At 40.4% G+C, this 20921-nt stretch overlaps 1 protein-coding gene across 1 annotated transcript; it reads right to left on the bottom strand.

Moving 5' to 3' along the window:
* Nucleotides 1–7475: 7475 nt before the first annotated feature.
* Nucleotides 7476–19704, bottom strand: LOC112952340 (cytochrome P450 2J2-like). Its single transcript, XM_026045185.1, has 9 exons — nucleotides 19534–19704; nucleotides 18283–18445; nucleotides 16108–16257; nucleotides 15109–15269; nucleotides 13053–13229; nucleotides 11702–11843; nucleotides 9362–9549; nucleotides 8631–8772; nucleotides 7476–7921 (listed from the first exon to the last, which is right to left on the bottom strand). The coding sequence occupies exons 1-9, from the start codon at nucleotides 19702–19704 to the stop codon at nucleotides 7743–7745; spliced, it is 1473 nt and encodes a 490-aa protein (XP_025900970.1). The 3' UTR covers nucleotides 7476–7742.
* Between the last annotated feature and the right edge of the window lie 1217 nt (nucleotides 19705–20921).

Here is a 20921-nt window from a genome sequence, read left to right as displayed (position 1 = left end):
GCACGTTATCCAAGTGGGAAGACCTAGAGTTAGATACAACATCTTGGGGCTCTGCACAAAGTGCAAGAGTCTTGGTACCAAACCTGCCTCAGCCACCTGCGGGCCAAAGATCGACGAGCCTCAGTGCCACTGAGTGAATGAATGATCATAAGAGGAGTTGGAGGACACGTATACATCAGCATGCCTGGCCAAGGGATTACAAACACATCCTGGAGAGATGTAAGGGAAAGACAAACACTGCAGTAGAGCAGAGGTACTTCCAAGGAAAAGAATTGACCCCAGAGAAGTCCCAGTCCCAGAATATAGCTCTGAGGATGGGATTCTGACAAGAATTGCAAGAGTATACAATTATAGTGAATGCGCAAGCTATTGAATAAATACTGCAAAACTAATGAGAACAATCTTCTCTGCCCCAGTTTTTGTTTTTAAACAATTTGTACGAAAGATACAGAACTATTTAACTTTTCTCAGCATTTTATGGAAGGGAAATAGAAAACAAGGAAAAGGTCAAGTTGATAGAAGAATCTCCTTCAAAATGTGGCCTGGGAGTTGTATACAAAGTGTATACTTCTAAAGAAGCCCTTTAAAAAAGCACAAGATGTGAACACTGATGTATAACTGAAATTTATTTTATATAATACAAATCATAAGCAATGCTTTATTTGCTACCCCATCGAGTATCTCAGAGTGCTTTATCATTATTAACTAGATTTTAGGTTTGCCAAGACAAAGATATCTATTCCTACRTATGATGGTAAAAAATGACACAGTGCTACAAGATCATTGATATTTAAAATGTGTATGTGTATTTATAGTGGAGYAGACTTGGTAATAAGACACATATTAATAACTCTATGTTTACAAGCCAGGAATTTAAATGATAGTCAGCTGCAAAGCATAAAAGGCATAATCAGCCCAACTCAGCAATATATTGTAATTACCACACTCAGCTTGTAGCAATACATCCTCCCGGATTAGTGTATGTGGAGCTGTACCTCCCCCATTACCTAYATCCACCCGACACTTCTCAACGTAAATCCTCTGCAGTCAGGTGATTACAAGTCACTGAAGTTTTTACTCAGGGTGTGAGAATAAAACAGGAGGTAGAAACCAAGGGAAGGCTAAAACAGAGGGAGTCCCATGCATGTTACAGAGACAGGATGGTCTGTAACCACCAGAAGATAAAACATCCCCTGATGAAGCCTGCAACTGGGCCTGGCAGTTCAGCCTTTAATTACACCATCAGTCCATTTTTCTGTCCTCACAGGGTTCCTCTCAAGCAGGGCTATTTTCCCTGGAATTTCAGGTTTGACAGCTTGACTCAACAGTCTTACTAAGCCTCAAAAAAATGGTTCGAATAAAAGACTTAAGTGAGATTTCTGTATTTAATTTTATGTATCTCAAGGGAAAAAAGTCAAGCAATAGCATGGAAGCTTGCTAATCCTCCATCACACAGTGCTCCAGAATCTCGAGCTTAGTGGCACAGGCAGTAACCTTTTTGAGATAGAGCATAAACTGTGTTAAGCTGCTAACAGAATAGATCTGTTTGGCTGGAGTAGCTAAATCTAGTTCACGTCTTTCTCCCCTATATTGGGAGATTTTTGTTCTGCAAGGAAAGCTGGATGATGGCAACTTGTGCTGCAAGGAGCTCATATGAAAGAACAAGGGACTGTGGGTTACACAGCATGTGTGGGAAGAAATTCCCTTCACAGCTGATCTTCCAGCACGAACAACAAGCCCTGTCACCCTTTCTCAGTCAAGTTCTTTAYTGCTTTTCTGCTGACTCCTTGGGGCAGGATTTTGAAAAGGTAGCCTTATATTCATGAAAAKCTCATCTACAATCTGTAACAAAAATGAAATTGCTTTTACTGACAGAATGAACTTGTAACTATGCAAAACAAGGGTCTAAAAAGTTTCAGAAAACCTAAAAAGCTGTTTATATTTTCAAAAATAGATTTTCTGGTCAAACTTCAAGGAACTCTATGCTACAGCATGAGGTTGAGCAACAGCACAGAACTGGTGGACCGAAGAGCAAGGAAAAATACTTGTCAGCTTAGCACGGTAACAAAGCTTTTGCCTCCTTTATTGTAGGTCTCAGTATAATTGTATTAAAACAAGAAGTACCAGTAGCACATGTAGGAAGGCAGCATCCTAGCATGTTTTATTTTCAAACTAACTGAACTATTCCAGATACCAGACTAAATTTCTTTTGAAGCTCAGTGCAAGGTAGATAGTGTCATCTATTAACAAGGATTGGTTTTCCCATGGTAAAGCTCATTTCAGACATAACGTGGAAAAAGCCAAGCCTTTAATTATGAGCCATGTGTTACCACAGCACCGTCAGTGCCCGCTCTGTGAACAAACTCACATCTGAATTCTGATACTGTTGTGAAAAGATAGAGAATAGCAAGATAATCTGCTGGTTAGAACAACACAAAACCACTTGGAGAGCTGTCTTCAGGAAAAAAAAAAAAAAAAAGCTCAGAAATGAAAATGAATGAAGTACTCGTGGTACTCAAGCACACAGGACTCAAAGCTATACAGAAAATCTGGGCATCYGAAGCKCAAGGTCCTCCAGTCCCACGGGATCATGTAAGCAACCGTGTGAACAAACAGTAAGGAAATTTCAGCATGTCTGCTAATGAATAACTCCAAAGAATTTAACTTATGACCATGAAGAATCTTAAATGAAGAATTACCTAACACATGAAAATTCCACTATGCAGCCATAACAAAGCAGATATTTACAGTTGCTCCATACAAGCASACACAGGAAAAATTGAGCAACATTCCAGTACAGAGGTGTTAAATTACACTCCTTGTGACCTGTAGTTACCACAAAGCCATCTCCTCAACTTCTGTGCTTCCAGGCTAACCCATTCCGGAGTCAACTCTCAATACTGACCTTTCAGGAGGAGACCGTGGAAAGGTAGTTTTCCATYTCGCTGTACACTCTGCCTGAGTGCTGAAGACATCTTCTGCCATCTGATTCAAGGAGGAGAGAGCTCTCTCTGACCAAAGATCAAAGGCAAGTAATTTTCATTTTTAACCGATCTTACTCCCACTCCAACACACACAGAGCAGCTCAGATACAAAACTGTACAAAACCCACCAACAGGCTTAACTGATGAACAAYAGCCAGGTTTCTTTTTCTATTTAGCACTTCTTGTGTTTTTATTTTACTTATAGCAGAGTCTTCCCCTCTTGCTTAGCAGTATKCAACAGCAGATAAAGAAAAGAAGCAAAGCAGACGGAACAAATGTTCTACTTCCAAGCCCAATGGATGCAATTCCCACATTACTTTGCTTTTACAACAACTAGGTCTGGTCTGATGCCACTATCTTACCGAGAGAGAATCATGGTTAGGGCAAGACATATTAATTGATTTGACAGCCTCCCCATGCATAGGATTCCCTTCTGTAGGAGAGGTTATAAATGTAGAACACATGTGGACCTCTCACCTGGATCAGAGGGCAGAAGAACRTCAACTCCACAGTGAGTAACCTCCATGTACCTACCCTGGGAGCCACCATAGGGACACTTTCACAAAGCCCCCAAGAATTAAGAACATTGTGTTGYATTAGAATTTCAGTGTTTGTGTACAGCAGTTTCTTCTCACCCTCAACCAATCTAATATTCACAGCAAATTAACATGCAATGAAGCCCAGAGCAGCAGAGGGAAATCGGTGCCTTGGAAGCTCCCSCTTGTGCTACGCCGCTCACAGCAGCCCTCGCGCCGCAGACAAGGGCCCGTTCAGGGATCTCTGCTGCCCTCTGCCTGGTTCACCAGTGCAGGGGATGCACTGCTGAAATACAAAAAGTGAAGGGTTTAGTTAGGTTTGCCTTTTTCCTGCAGAATTCCTATTTCATCCATACTGAACTAACAGCCTTCCCTCTAGCTACTACTCATATTTCTCCTGGCCAATGCCCAGGAATAGCCTCCATACAGCATCACACCAAATCCATGCATTACCACCAGACACTGAGATTTAAACAGGGAATTCCTGCCAAGTTGTGACCTTGGCCGTCATGACTCAGGCTCAAAGACAAGCCTGGAATCCTATGCATGTCTAACAGCAGGTGCCATAATTCAAGAGTGGTCTCAAAACATATAACATGATTTTAAAGTGCAATATGGTCTGCATTTCTACAAGACATACTTTGCTGTCCCTGAGTGCTGGAGCTAATGATATCCTAATGATCCCAAGAGTGGTTGCTAGGATATTTTACCCGCCTAAAACCACTCCAGAAAGAAAATATAGTTTCAGATAGTCTCCCTCAGAACTTTATGAAAGAAAACTTTCTATTTTTCCCACTAAGTCTTTTATTCAAGACAACTTAAGGAAAACCTAAGGAAAACATTTTAGTCAGACTTTGAACTTCAATTGGAAAACTCTGTCTGATTGAGGCATTTTGAGTCACTGCAATAATAAAATGTGTTTTTCTRCTAAAATGTACTTCTGTGTGGGAAGCATAATGCTCAAGATCAGCAGAGGGGGATGCAGACTCAGAAACCTGCATCAGAAAACTGGCACTCCAAGAAGGAATGAAGGGAAATGTTGGAATAGGGGCACCCTCATCTCTCCATCTCCTGTATCTTCCATCAGTAGATCCAACGCGGACAACATCAGTGTTAAGTGCATGTCTTGGGACTGTTTCATACCTCATCCTTTCCAGTCAATAATCCAAGTCACAGCCTTCCTACTTTCATCAAGCTACAAATCCAAATAAATCAGCGTTGCCTTTAAGCATCTGTGAACAAACTTTAGGAATAWTTTTTTTTCAACCAGCTTGGGAACTGATAGCATCAAGAGAACAAGTCTTACTCAGCCATGGTGTCTATTTAACCATGAGGATACTTAATTACATGCGGGATGGTACCAGGAGCAGGACATAACCCTGTTCAGTGCATTCTTCCAGGTTGACAGAGAACCCTTCGTAACGGTTTCCTCAGAGTTTGTTTCACCCACTAGATTCTTACCAAGATTATGTCAAAGCTGCATTAAATTATATTAACAGCGCCTCTCCCAACAACAGACCTCGTTTCATGTCATCAAAGAAAACTAAGTTAGTTTGATGTTATTTGATGACTCCCGCCTTGTCTGATTTCCTCTTAGTGCTTCGAATTTGATGATTTTTGCCTGGATTCTCTGAGAAGTGCGTCTCGGCTAGCTGATTTATCACCTTCCAATTCCCTGTGTCTTTTGAAGACAGGCAAATGTTTGACCTTTTCCCATTCTCCACCAGTTCTCATAGATAACTGCTAATTGCTTGAGGTTGATAGTGGCCTCTGAGTACCCTAGGATGAATCAGCCCAGCAAATTTGAAAATACCAGATTTATCTAATTATTTTTTAACCTTTTCTTCCTAATCTAGACAAAAATCTTACATGCATGTCTGGGGGTTAAATGCATCATCCTCCAGGTCACCATTGCCATTTCTATGGACAATCAAAGCCAAAGAAGACATTAAATAGTCTATTCAACAGAGAGGCTTCCTGACATACTGAAGCTGTAAGAAATCAGCACTTCCCTTGGCCCTCATTTTACTACCAAAATAAAGAATTTGTGTTCTTCATTACTCACAATATTTATTTACAAAGTAAATTTAAATATCTACTGACTGGGCAAATATTCCAAGAAATACATCAAGAAGTTCCGGATCTCAAAATTTTCATCTCATCTCAATACTCACTGGCAAATTCTTTAAGGAATAAGATAGTGCAGAAGGATTTAAATTATGCTTCTGGCACTGTGCAGACACTGGAATATTTGATGYTTCAATATAAGTTTTTTTCAGTGTACTCTCTCCTGCCACCAAAGTGATGCATTTTATGTGTTCTTCTTGTTCCATTACAGCTGTACTTTCTGTACTCCCAAGTCATGACATTTATTATCACATTTGGTCATTGATACAAAAGGAAAGTAACATCAGTCAGTTATAAGATTAGGACCAGACAACAAGAATTAAAATAATCAAAAAAGCAAAAAACTATTAAAGATTTTCTCCATTCTCATGTCTCTACTGCTTTATCTGTCTCCAATCTGATACTGTGCATATTTAACCTCTTACTATCTCTAAGTGAGGTTTACTGCAAGGGCTTATTTTATTCATCTTTCCCATTTCCTTGGAAATCTCTTTTATGCTCAACAGACCAAAAAAAGAAAAACAAACAAGAATAAAAAAAAGATTGCTAGACCAAGTTATATTTAATAAGAACTCAGCATTAAATTAGTCAACTCGCTGTGGAYGTGTATGGGCCTTCCTGGGCGAGCATCCTTCTTAGGGCTGTTAAGGAGCTTCCCTTCTGCGATGATGTCTGGAAGGGGAAAGGTTTGACCATTGGGGTGACAGCACCATGTAGTCACAATGTTAATCCTTGTGATACTACTGCTGTTTGCGGCTTTGTGTTTAAGAAGCACTGATACCTCCAGTGTCCTCAGATCCCTGCTCTTTCTGCTTTGCCTTATCTATCCTTGCACACATGCTAATCCACAGAGACTTCAGCATCAGATTTTAACAGTGAAAACTGTCAAATCAAATGTCAGGCTGTGATGCTCCATATTTCACTAGTGCTGTTCTGCCATTTAATATAATAACAGCTAAATATCAAGTACTTTACTATTTTGATGCCATGTTCCATCAACTATTGAATTAGAAATAATGAGACAGGTCTACATTTGTGAGTCACTGTAAACTGCCTAAGCACATCTCAATCACACAGCAGCCAAGATCTAGTGATGACTGACTCAATAGATGATGGTCTAGGTAGCTGTTGAATCCTCTCAGCAAGACAGGAATATTAACGAAGGATCGATTCACTTGTGTTTTATAATTCTTTCCCAGACAATACAAACAGATTTGAATTTACTGTGGGAAGAGTTTTTTTTTTCCTTTTCTGCTAATCACAAATTCTTTCACTGCATTTGAGCACTACTTTGTGTATGTGACAAGCTTTTGTATCTTCAGCTATACCACAACTTCAGAGGCAACTACAAGATCTCACTAGTGTTATCCATGTATATTTTTCAATATAGAGTCAGCTCTGCAGTTCTAGCAAGCTCCTCAATCCAAACTGATCCATGAAAGGTTTCCTGGCACCTGCAGTAGCAACTGCCCAACTCTGATCCTGACAGGAGTCAATCCACAGAAGAGGAGTAAACACTTGATCTGTTAGAAATGACTTTTTAAAAAGTAACTTGGCAGTATTTCAAAACACTAAAAATATCCTCTCTAAAAGAAATCCTCTGTCTCTATACCTCATCATAGAGATTCAGCATACATCCTTTCTCAATCCTGCTCCCACCAAATATCCTCTGGCAGATTTAAAGATGCCTTACAAATTCAAATCTCAAAATTCACAGTGACCTGTAAATCAGCCATAAATAAAAAGAGCTGATATTTTTTCCATCGTACCTTTTATTAGTGACCACCAACAAAAAATTGATTGAAATGTTATGAGTCATGACAGGCAGAATTTTGCAGAAATGTTTTTCAGAACTCCATTGCTTTTGACAATAGGATCACTCAGAGCTAATGAATTCATTTTTGAAGTCTGCCAGCCAATTTTATCAACATCTGTTCACCAGATGGTTCTAATTCTGCCAACCACCCAGCAACTAAATGGTGTCCTCACAGCTAAGAGCAGTGGTGAGCTGCAGAGCACAGGAGCAATTACAAGAAGATGATATTTATAAAAGAAAGTAGCATTGCTTTATAGATGGTCTGTGTCACGCTGCATCCTAGCGCGGGATGGCACAAAGCCTGTACGGGTGGGGCTGCAGGGTGCCCCCCAAAATGGGCTCTGTGTTGATCGYTGTCACTCCCTCGGGGAGCTGGAAGGTGAAAGCCCGCAGCAGGTTGGCAAAGAAAATGAAGAGCTCAGTCCTTGCGAGATGCTCCCCCAAACACACACGGTGCCCTGCGGAAGGGACAAGGGGAGGACAGTGAGTACCCAGGAATTGTCTATTTGCACAGAGCACCCTGATCTCAAAAGGGATCTTACTCATGCTCCCCACATAGCTAAGGTACTTTTGCCGAGTCTGGCATTTCTTCTGAACGTAATGCAATCAATGACACAAAACTTCCTGTAATTCTACTTTTAAAAACCCTATCTACTACTAGAGATAAATGTGCCCCTTCTGCTCCGAGTTTCACTTCAATTACCTCAAAAACCTCATCTTTATCTGATTGAGAACTTTAAAGCGATTCATTCAATCATGTAAATGAAGGATAAGGACATGTTCTTCCTGAAAGATGTCACGCTCCAGTTTCATATGCATGAAGCATCAGCACAGCTGCTTTCAAATGCTTTCCAAATGTATGCGCCTGGGATTGAAACATATGCCCCAAATCAATAACTGCAATCATTAGCAGAGAATTTCCTTCCAGAAATAGGACAAGTCAGATGTATACATTATTCACTATATGTCTGTTTTTTCACGCTATTATTTGCTTAGAAGAACAGATGCTTACTGTTGGACTGGGAAATACTGCGGAAAATTGTGTTGATTTTATCACTGTTTTCCACAAAGGAGCTTTAAAATAAACAACCAATAGGTTTTAAATAGATATCTTAATTTTACTGTCCCAATGCAAACCATTAACCTTTGTGCTGTCAGCCCATTTACCTATTGAGAATGGTAAAAAGGCTTCTTGGCTTACGAAGTTTCCATCCTTATCCAAGAAATGACCAGGGTTGAACTGTCGAGGTGTTTCCCACTGCTCTGGATCATACAAAGAAGAAGCAATATTTGGGAGAACAATAGTGCCCTGAGAGAAAATGAAAAATAAAAAACACTCACTCGGTTCTGGCTGTCAATTTTCTTGAGGAGCATGAAGTCTTTTTAATTCACATCTCAGGCCTGACACTGGAAGTGGCCACGTCAACACAAACTAAGGGCATGACTCTAAACTCACTTGCACTTCTAACATTAGAAGCTTCTGTAACTTAGTTGCAAGAGAAGTTGAAACCTTTCAGGCTCGTCCCTAGACAAATCTTTYATAGGCTTCCTAGAGACAGATATCCAGTTCGAAAACTTTCCCATGCCTCACTAGTGCAAAATCACTGGATCCTCCARTGTCAGTCTCATTTTGTTCTCATTGTCCTGCAGAAACACTTGCTAAAATTGCCTCTTTCAGACAGGGACATCTTTCCCTGCTAACATCCCTCTCCCAAGAGCCGCATCACCCATCTCAGGTTGGTAGATGGCTTCTTGTACTGCTCCCCATTCAGCCTCTGACTGAGAAGCCCAAGTCCTGGCAAGGGCACAAACCCAAACCAGCACGAACGGATTTGAATCTGCACCTTGTTGCACTGATGCAAGAAAGGTCAGCAATGACTGAGAAACCACAGCAGTACCTTTCTGAGGGGAAAGCCCAGCAAGGGGGTGTTCCTCACACACACTCTGGGCATGCCAACTGAGATGATGTTGCTGAAGCGCTGGATCTCATGAACCACGGCGTTTGTGTAGGGCAGTCTTCTTCGATCCTCATAGCAGATTAACTGGGAAGGTCCTAAAACAGCATCCAGCTCCTTCTGCACTTTCTCTATGGAAAAATATTCACCATTTCAGGTGGAAAAAATATATGCAAAATATAGATCCAAAATCACTGTCAAAATACAAATAGCTTTCATTAAAAAAAAAAAGGCACTGTGGTGCCTTTGCTGTTGATGTTCCAACAACTTAAGCACTTGGGAGCTCTACTTCTGGCTCTTAAATTATTTGCTTGTAGTTTAAGGCAGGACACCTGTTGCTTAGAATTGTAAACATCTCATTAAGCATTGCCCTGTTAATAGTCAAATGCAACAATCAACTCATTTATCTTTGTATTTTCTTTAGGCAGGCTGCCTTTGGACCCCTAGAGCCAGTTAGAACCACCTGGCTCATAATTAGGTGGAATTTAAGCCRGATGAATGTGAGTCTTAAAAACCTAATTCCTATTAAAAAGAAAYGAATCTCATGCAGGACATCTGGTATGTGAAGTGATGCCAACTAGAACAATGCCCAAACTCCTCTTTTAAAAAACTCATCTGACTCTTGGTGCCTGACTTTTAATGAAGAATAGAATATTTTAAATTATTTATGGCACAGAGGTGTTGGAAGCATTAATTGAAATATATATTTTTTTAGTAAACTTCAAGGCATGCAGCACACACACAATAAAAATGTCCTAAATTTTCTAACAAGCGATATAATCTTTCTCCAAGCTAGAGGCCCTTTAAAGTTGCAGCAAAGTCTTCCCATTGCTCATTCTGCAGTGGTTTGTGCTCACTCACATGAAACCTGGTTAGCAAGTCCTTCATCTGCTAGCAGGTYCCTCACAAACTCGGGTTAAGCCAGGTCCTCAAAACAGAGATTTAAGCACTTTATAGAATTTAAAATACCTGTCCAGATTTATTTATTTACTTATTTATTAGATAAAGTTCTTTGAACAACTAGCTTGCAAGATCAAGGACATATCTACTTGGAGATCCAATAGAGCCAGAAGTGACTGGTCTCAGCAAAAGTCTAAATACACATCTCTGATCTAGCTGTATCAGAGACACAGCCCAATTCCACGATCAGGCAATAGATTTAAATAATCAATAGGTGGAATTTTTCAATATGGAACTTAATGACTGGTGCAATATTGTCACTGGTGTCATATGGGCAAAACTACAAATGGATTCCACAACCAGAAACCAAGGAGGGGGACAGATCTGCTCGTACTTGCTACAGGTACCTGTTCATCACGAGATACAGGCTGCAATGTGTGGCTCAAGAAGCCAGGAATGGATCACTTTGCACACACCCTGATTTCCCAAATATGTGCAGGGCATTATAAATAAAGCTGTGTGAGTCAGCGCTTTCATAACCTTAATTACAATAGGTGCTAATACCCCTACATTACGTAGGTGCTAATAACACAAGACTAAGTAGACCTTCTTGTTTGACAGCTACCTGTTGAGCAAATTTTCTCTTATCATCACATCCTTCCTCCAATTACAATCCTGCTCTGCTCCGAGTGTTTGCACATACTCTGCTATCTAATAACAGGATTTCTGTTACACTGCACAAGAGAGAATTCTCTCTTTGGTTTTATTTAGTATTTTCAGAAAGCAACTGATGCTTGTTTAAAAGCTAGATTAGAAAATAATTTACTTAAATATAGATACTGATACATTGATAAGCAATTAAATTTTCTTCCCAAATAGAATCATTTTTGCAATAATTGCTGCAATAAACTCTAACACCTCACAGAGTCACTAACTAATTAAATGGGAACCTGTATAGTTCAGGATCATAGGTAGACTAATGGCCAAAAATAAGGCGGCACTGATCACCCCTTAGATATTGTTATCTAACAGCAATAGCATTGCAAGGCTAAATCCCTAGTTTCCTAAACACAGTTCCCAGTCTGTATCACCATCTTACCATAAATCCCTCATTTTTCCCCCAAAGCCTTCAACCCTTACGTACTCAGTCAGCTCCAGGCCCTGTTACACATCCCTACTCCCAGCAGTAGCTCTTTCTGAGAGCTGCCTTATGTCTGTGCCTATTGCCAGAGATTTAGAGAAAATCTGAAGCTACTGATGCTGTCCAGCACAGAGTCTATATACCAGGGTATAGAAATAATCCCCAGTCCATGAAAAGGTTACGACTAGGTTGTTACAAGYGCAACAGAGATACCTGTGATTTGCTTACCCACTTCCTCTCACCTTGAATGTCCGGGTTTGCCACCATATAGAGCAGTCCCCAGTTCAAAGTAGTACTGCTTGTCTCCGATCCACCCAAGAAAAGGTCATTTATAGAATAAACCATGTTATCATCATCATATGTAGACCTGGGTTCATCTTTGGACTGCAAGTGATAGGAAGAAGCAGAGGTTTAAAGATAAAAGGATAATTTGAATGTGATGTTATCACTGGTTTCAAAATGCAGTGGGTTCTACCTATAGCATGAAACAGACACACAGATCAGGAATACTAAAAACTAAAGATGATTATCAATTAAAAAAAGCGACCATTTCACAGACAGAAAATAGTGGTGCATTTGGAATGGTTCATAAATTAGTATTCCTTGGAAGATGTGCACCTGCAAGTCATTCTTCACGCCTCAAAGTCATATTTCTATCACTCAGCTGTTCTGCTAAGTGAACAGATAATGATCACTGAGCTGCACGAATAGTTTTTAACCTGTGATCTTCAGATTCCTGATGCACTGCAAGGCCATGATGACTCACAGTCATCCCAGATGGTCTGGGAAACAATATTGTTATTATGATAAGCTCAGTTAAAAGTGTGAGGGCTTTTATGCTGTGCTGTGCTCTGCTGAAACCACAAATGAATCTTCTTAACTTTTTGGAGAAACCATTGTCTAAATTTAGGAATCTTGAACATTAAAAAGAAACAAATCCCATTGAAATTTAGGGATCTTTTGTCAACGGAGCAATTACAAAGTGGAAGAACAATGTTTTTTTCCTATTGTAATAGCCAATCTTTTATGCAGTCCTTGCTACTACAGATAGTTGTTTGTTTTTAAATAAACAAACTTGGATAACTTCCTCTAGCAGAGTTACAGAAGAGCTGATTGAAACAATTTCTGGACCACTGATGTCCATGTTTCATTAAACTTGGAATGGCAGTTAGAGATTTCAGAAGACTGCAGAAGACCACAACTGATAATCCTGAGGCAGTAACAAAAACCTTAAAGGAAGAGGTTATAAGGAACTAGAAAGCAGTTAGACTGATATCAACGCTSAGTGAGAACAACATAGCAACAGAAAGAGGCTTTAATCAATAAAGAATTACTAGACAGAAATATAAGTTAGTGCTATTTATCACGATATATAAAACTGATCTTGCCAAAGAGACTTGATTTGATTCTTTGAGAGTTATCAGCTTGGACAATAACGAAATCTTACACTAGCAACATCCACTGGCAACCTCATGGTACTTGCTTTGTTCCTCCCTCACAAAACAGGACTGTAATAAAAAATCAAGTACTAGCTGATTTAATCCTCCATTTAATCCTCCAATGAACGGATGGCCAGGCAGAACAAATACTTACTTTTTCAATATGAGCTAGGTAAAAGTCAATRAAATCTTGTGGTTCATCTGGTATCCCTCTCTCCTTATGCCTTCTGATCTCCCTCCTTGCAAAAGAGCTGAGGACATCATAGCTGGACAAGGCCTTCTTATGAGGACCAGGGAGACRGCGGATCAGCCAGGGGAAAATTTCGTACAGCTGTGAGCGTGACACACAAGAGGTACCATGAAATCTCTATCACTAGGGAAAACATTGGAGATCAAATAGAAAGAGAAGTTGATGTTCTCGTTAGCATGTGTTTTGGCAAAACATCCTGACAGAGCGTAGCAATGTTTTGATGCTGTGAAACATCACAGTATGTAATATTTAGATATATGGTAGTAAAGTCAGTTACACAGGCTGTCAGCTCCACAATTCAAATTAAAATGATTAACATGACTGTATTCATCTCATTTAACAAGTGAGCTCCTGCCCTCCAGTGGCGAATACTGGAAAAAGAAGAAAGGTCTCTGTAAACTGTCCTCACTGGGAAAAGTGAAGGCAATTGACAGATTGCAAAAAGAGGGCTGTCTCCCAGGGGCTGGTTTAGACCTCAGCGATTTTATCAAGTATTTATCAAGTAATCCTTGGTACATACATATTGCACTTCCTATGATTTTTGTTTAGAAACATCTCTGCTCAGAAKTGAGGCCTCAGAACATGCTCAGAAGTATTACAAACAACTGTGGTCTGAATGACTACAAATGGTTGCCTGAATTATGTGCATTCCTACTCTTAAATACACACATTTTCTGCCTATTCTGGCATCCTAATTGCAAGTGGAATTTAGTTGCCAAGGTTCAAGTGGGGAACTGAGACCATCCACCTTCCTGGCTTACCTGTCCTGCCAAAACTTCCATTCCTGGAGGGACTCAGGCCAGGGAGTTCCCTCTTTCAACATTCAATAGTGTGGAAGCCAGTTATAATCTGGGGACCTGCACACAGTCAGGCCCACACGTGGATAACACTGAGAAAACACCTTTGCATCCAGGGAATGGTAAAACTGGCCCCCTCATTCCCAGATGGTTTGAACACACTGTTCTCGTTTCACAGAACACCTTATTCAGTTGACTAGAACAAAGCTAAGATGGGAAGGAGAGGAGGAATAAACTTTATCCCAAAAGCAGGTCTCATCTGCCATCACCACACAATTCCTAGGTCCAAAGAAGCAAAAAGGAATCTGATTTAACTCAGTGAAAATAATGCTCCCTGGAAAGTGGAAGGATCTCCATTTCAGGAACTGCAATACATTTTGCATTAAGCAGTTACTAAACAGGATGTATGAACAAGATTAGAAACTAGGACCAAGACCAAGACTCCTCGACAGCTATTCAAGCCACTGAAGCAATGCAAGCTTCTTCTGTTGTCAGATCTTTGACTCTTGGAAGAGCAGTAATGATGTCTAATGCCAAGGCTACAGCTACTGACTGGAATTAGTATCCCCTATCTGCTGCTGCCTGCCTCGAGACCGCTCCTCACACAGACAGGAGGAGAATTTCTTTGAGAAGTATTCAAGACTCTATTTACTATCAAAGAGTTAGCAACATGTAAGCACAGGCACAACCCTTATGTACTRGAATCAATCTTCTCTCTGAAGAGAAGACTTCTCTCTTTTTTTCTGTGTATGAAACCTTGTATCTAAACTCAGCACTGTGAATCCCACTTCTAGACATAATGTTTGGTATTTAAGAATCACGATGCCCAAGACAGGCATCTGTTGAAGCAGATTGAGTAATTGAGTAACAAACATGGCCCAGAATGGGTCTATAGCCTGTGCCTTGCTGCAAAGATCATCGTGATGACCTTTGGATCATACAGGACAAGGGACATTAATGACCAAGGTAAGCACTTGAGATGGTGCTGTGCTCAGGAAAGCGGTATGGGACATGATTCACCAATACTAAAATTGTTAAATTGTTTTGCCTAACAACCACTTCTTGAATCTGCATTTCACACTTTTTATCTTATTTGGAAAAAAAAAAAAAGAAAGAAAGAAAAACAAAAACAAAGCCAAAAACAAAACAGATTATTTGCTTACATGATGAATAAAGCTGCCTCCAAACTTGAATATACACTCTGTAGCTTTAATCAGCTCATGGAAGGTTTCATCCTCACTGGAGAAGCGATGGCCAAAAACAACAGCACAAATTACATTTGAGACGGCATGGAAGAGCGGGAAAGAAGGATCCAAAGGTTTCTCTGCAACCATAATAATAAACWGTCACTCTTAATGTATCCTATTCTGCTTTAGTGAAACGAAGTGATACTACAAGTTACCCAAAGCATTTTACATATAACAGCACTGCATTTCACAGAGATGAAAAGCAAGCTGCCCAGACAACTGCAGTGTCAAACAGATTCTTCACAATGATGGTGTAATCTTATAACCTCTGTCATGTAAAATATATTGTCTCTTGAGCACCTTATACAAAGTAGAAATGTGTCTTGTGGCAAAGAAGGCCAAGAGCATCTTGGGCTGCCCTGGCAGTGGGTGGAGGGAGACGATCCTCGTGCTCTGCTTGGCACCAGAGAGGCCAGTCTGCGGTTCTGGGAGCAGTTGTGCCCAGGACAGAGAGACATGGACACAGTGGAGCGAGTCCAACAAAGGGCCATGGGCTGGAACATCTGGCATACGAGACAGGCTGAGAGAGCTGAGATGGTTTAGCCTGAAGAAAATAAGAGGCTCAGGGGAGGCCTCATTGATGTGTATAAATACCTGATGGGAGTGTGTAAAGAATACAGTTCCTCTCCAATCTTAATTATTCTGGGATCCTATGACATTATAAGCTCTGCTCCAGTTTTACTTCCCTATTTTAACAGTTTTATAAATAATTTTGAGCAATAATAGACTCCTACAGGGTTTGCAAATACAGAAGGGGGCTCATTTTTAATCCACTCCACCTAGATACTTTAATACTCTGTATACTCTGTTATGGAACAGAAGCTGCCCTTGATTTCAGCACAGGAGGCAGAAGTTTGTACCCTAATGACATATCACATTAATGATAGAAAAGCATCTATATTTGCACAGAATTACCTTTCATACTTGCAAAGAATTCTACCAGGTAGTGGGCCTCCTCCTGAACTCGATGCTCAAGGCCTCTCTTRCCCAGACCCAAGTTGCGTAGGGTCCTCAGTGCAAACCTCCTCTGCTGCTTCCAGGTGTGGCCAGTTGCCAGCATAATCCCTGAGGCAGTTCAATAAACAGTTCTTTATTATGTTAATACTTATTAGAGAGACAGACTATGTTAAAAGGTTTAATAAAGCATAGATTACAATCAAGTTTTTTATTGCCTATGAACACAAAACCACAGAGGAATAAAAGAGCTGTGGGACAGGCTGCACATGTAGAGCAAGGCAGAAGGGGACAAACTGAAATGTGAAAAATAGGACAAGTAGGACTAAGTAAAATCTGGGATAACCACATAACCCAAAAAGTTCAAGAGCTGCTTCTCTAGATGCTCTCTGAAATGCTCATTCATGCTCTCTTCCACATTTGCAGCACACCCGACCAGGACAATGATTTTTGCAAAGGGAGGCAGGCGAAAGAATTCTGACTGTCCACAAAGCAGAAAAGTTTGATGGTTGGGCTTCATAAAAGATATCTTCTTAGGGAAAAAATATCATATATTAATGGGATCTTGCATGCAGTATAAGAACTGCATAAGGCTGTAAAAGCTTTCAAGAGTCAGGGTTTGAAGGAGCCAGACCTCTCCCCTTCAGCACCACCAGATTCTACCTTAGGTTGAAGTAGTATCGTGTGATAGSGCAGAGTAGTACGTGGCAAACAGATGCTTGCATTAAGTGCCAAATTTCAAGTCATATCAGGGCAATTCCATCCAAGTTCAGATCCCATCCCCTCATAAACCACCAATAAGGAATAAAATAAAGCTGTGAAGTGACTGTGAAGGATGGATCAAGGGATGCCCATGGAAAGGATTAATACATACAAGTCCACAGATAAGCACTGCCTGTGCTGGGTACAGGAGCCTAGGCTGGATGCACCTCTATCCTCAGGTCTATAGTTAAGACAACTTGTATGTGAAGCTTCATAGGCTTTACAACAGCCTGTGCAATAACATGCAAAATTGTTGTGTGTCTACTTTTTCATTTTCTGAATGGTTTTCAGAAATATATCTAGCTAAGGCACTCCCTTACCCCAAGGAACATTCCCACTCCCAAGTATCAAAGGATTGCTGCAAGTGGAGATGTACAAGTCTGGCAGGAAATGTTGTGCAAGACTCTCATAACGGCAGTTATTTGGAAACTCTCGTGTAGGTGTAACAATTACTCCAGATAGCATCACAAGCAGAATCCTATCCTGACATTTATGGGGTAGAATAAGCTTTTGTTTGTTTGTTTTTGTTTGTACAAAAGAGGGAAAATGCAGACCAGGGAGGTGGCTGTGATCTTCCTGAACAGCAGGAAACAGTGAAAGAAGTTAGAAGAGCCAGAACTGAGTTCTCCATCAATAAGTCTTGATCAAGGTACAAGATATCAGAAAAACATCTTTCCCATATTGCCACAGCAAGTAGAACTGCAGAAATCACATGGTGATWAAAGCAGTCAGTGAGTATTTATCACCAGCTGTAAAATGCTCTTGGGGTACATGTAAATATTTGAACGTGAAATTTGGTAGTTTGGAAATAGACTCTCTTTTCAGTAAATTCAGGTTAGTCTATCAATCATTCAAGCTAACTACAGTCCTAAGTTATCCGAGATAATGTAGGAAGAGAATCAAGAGCCTGGGAATTTCCACTATGAGTGGGGAGTGTGAAAGCTGCAGAAAGTAGAAGTGTATTAAACTTGAAGATGTAACTTGCAAGAGTAAGCAAGTTTGTTAAGGATGGGCAAGGAACAGGAAGAAGTTCCTACCACTAAGCTTGATTTAAGCTGAAATTGTGGTAGGAGACAGTGAGTTCAGGACAAGAAAGAGTTGTTTCTTCCTCCACTTCTCCGTAGGACAAGTTGCCACTGCCTCACACCATCACTTCTGAGCCTCTTCCACTGAGTGTTTCACACAAAGCTTCATGGTCCTTTCTTCTTTACTGGTCCTTTCCTCCAGTTACTGTCAAAGACTATTTCACCCCTCCCTACTTTGCAGTTCACCTAGTAGTCATTTCTCATAGGCAAATCCTACCACTACTGTATTTTTGAGAGTAAATTACCAGGACAAAGTTTTTGTGCAATATTTATGGCAGACAAAACTCACCTTTTCCTTTGGCCATTGCTCTGAAGAAAGGAGACACCAGTCTCCCAGAAACATCTTCAGGGTGTGTGGTCATACCATTCTTCACTGCTTGAAACCCATTCAGTATGACAACTGGAGCCCATCCAAACCATAAAGTGAACACGTTGCCATGAATTTTTGCCAGCTGTAGATAGGAGAAAAGCCAGAAAAGCACAGAAGAAATCTCACATGCCTCAGAGGAGGAACCTGTTTCTGCACTGATTATGGGACCAGCCCAACCTTGGAATCATGTTTCCCACATTTTTCATTAGTTTACAATTATCTGTGACAAAGTATGAATGTCTTTTCCTATGTTCAGTGTTGAAACAACTTTATATTCCAACTTTTCAAAGCTGTAAATCTTTGCCATTAAGGCAACAAACATTAGGTAGGCTTTATTACTATATACAAGCCCAGGCTCAGTTCATAACCACCCCTTCATTTCTGTTTCCAGATCCATATCATGTCATCCAGTGTATTTTGTATGTGAAAGACATGCCTCTGAATTTGTTTCAAGAACATTTCTATCATTTGTACTACTAGACAAAGGAAAACAGAAAAAAATCAGAAAAATGACCAAATATTGCCTGTTTCACAAAAGATGTTAGATATTTAACCTCTGAATAACTTCCTGTGAAGTTATCTAATGAGAATTATGGAAGCAGTGGGATAAACACAATCAGATAGGGATGGTCTTGTATGTAGAAACAGTCCTTGAAAAACAAGTAATGAAAAACTTTTTTTTTTTTTTAATTCTATCAGATTGGCAAGCATACACAATATACAGCGTATCTTAAATATGTTTGCTGATCAAAGGAGAAAGTATCCATGTTTTGAAAATCAAAAACACATGCTGTGAAAGTTTGTCTTTAAAACTGTATTTTTTCCCTCTTTACAAATCTGATACTTTATCTGCAAAAGTATTTAATTCTAACAAATATTAAATTTCATGTGCATTTGTCAAATTCAGTTTTTAAAGTTGATGGGTTTAAGCATCAGATTGATTTTTGCACATTCAATGTTTTCAATACAAGTTTCCTTAGCCTGGAAATCTATCCTGCAAATAATTTCTCCTATTTTGTCATCCAAATCAGCAGTTCCAAAACAAACCGAGTGCAGTTTCACAACAGTCAGCTAACAGTTATTGAGAAAGGATGTTTTCACACAGTAAACAACGAGAGAAATGGGAAATTACAAGGATAATAATCAATGAAAAGACCTGAAAATAAATACCTTCATGAGGAGATCACGATTAAATTGAAAGTTCATCTGCAGCAAGGTTCCAAGAACTGGGAGAGGGACTGGTCCAGGAGGAAGTTGTCTCCGGGCTTGTTGTAATTTTAAAAACTGCATAATCAGAAGAAATACAACCGAAGCTATAAGAATTTGACTTATTGACAGCATTTTAACTGCTGCTTTTATTGGCTTGTCTTTATTGAATATACTCTGTGTAGACTGGCTGCTTAACCAGTTTTTTCATCAGAGTTTAAACTTCATGCAACTATTTTTTGCCCGCCCCCATCCCTCCCTCTTCATTAACAACCACTCCTTTTCCATTCTACTCATCACATTTTCATGTTGAAGCATATTTAATAGATGTATATCCTTCTACTTCTCACCTAGATTATATTTATCAATTATGAATCACTGGCTTTAAAGCCCAGTTTCCTGGTGAGGTTTTCCTTTAGGAGGGAGATGTTCCATCTTTTCCAGACTTTGAGGTCCTCCACGAGGCCGAGGCTCTCCCCCGCTCCAGTCACGTCYTCTTTCTCCAGTCTAAAATGGAGGCTTGTAGCTGGCTGCAGGAAGGGAGCAGCAGTTAGGAAAAGGGCAGGCAACACAGCCTGCAGAATGCAGGTCAATGTGCAGCCGTTCTGAAGGAGGGAGCGGGCACGAGATGGCACTGCCCAGCTCCTCTCCCCTTCGTTGTGCAGCCATGGCGGGGAGCGGCTGTTAAACACTGCACGGTCCTCCCTGAGAGGCTGCTGACAGCCTTGCAAAAGCTGCTACACATGGAGCAATCCACCCGCCCTGCCCTCAGGTCGTCTCCCAGGCTTCGGTCCAGATGCTTTTTCTTTATGTCTTTTGGCATAAAGTCTTATGTCTTTTGCCCTGCCACCCTTTGCCTCGTCCACTCAAGATGGTGGCTCCCAGCTCCTAAAATGGCTTCCTCGCACCCTGAGGCCTCACATGCTGCCCTTCTCTGGGGTTGTGCAAGCTGGGGTGCCGTCCATGCCGTAGTAGCATTTTGTAGGCTACTAACCATAGTAGCCCTTTGTAGGAGGCTACAACCTACTTGTAGCAGATACTATACTTGTTGATAGATGTGAAAGAATTTGGTAGATATAACTTATACATGGGTTTATAAAAAATAGTTCAAAAATATGTTAATATATCCTCTTATATTGCTACAGCAGGTGAAAAAAAAATCAATTTGAAATTATGGCAACCAGCTTTGATCTTAACTTTCAGAGAATCACAGAAGGGTTGAGTTTGGAAGAGATCAACCACTCTCCTCGAGCAGGGTCCCCTAGAGCACTTGCCCAGGGCTGTGTCTAGGCAGCTTTTGAGTATCTCCAAGGATGGGGAGCAGAGCTTCCTTTAGAGCCACAACACATATG

Source organism: Nothoprocta perdicaria, unplaced genomic scaffold (assembly GCF_003342845.1).
Source record: "Nothoprocta perdicaria isolate Ctin4 unplaced genomic scaffold, notPer1 scaffold_4, whole genome shotgun sequence".
NCBI lineage: Eukaryota > Metazoa > Chordata > Aves > Tinamiformes > Tinamidae > Nothoprocta > Nothoprocta perdicaria.
This window is presented reverse-complemented; position numbering and strand designations above follow the sequence as displayed.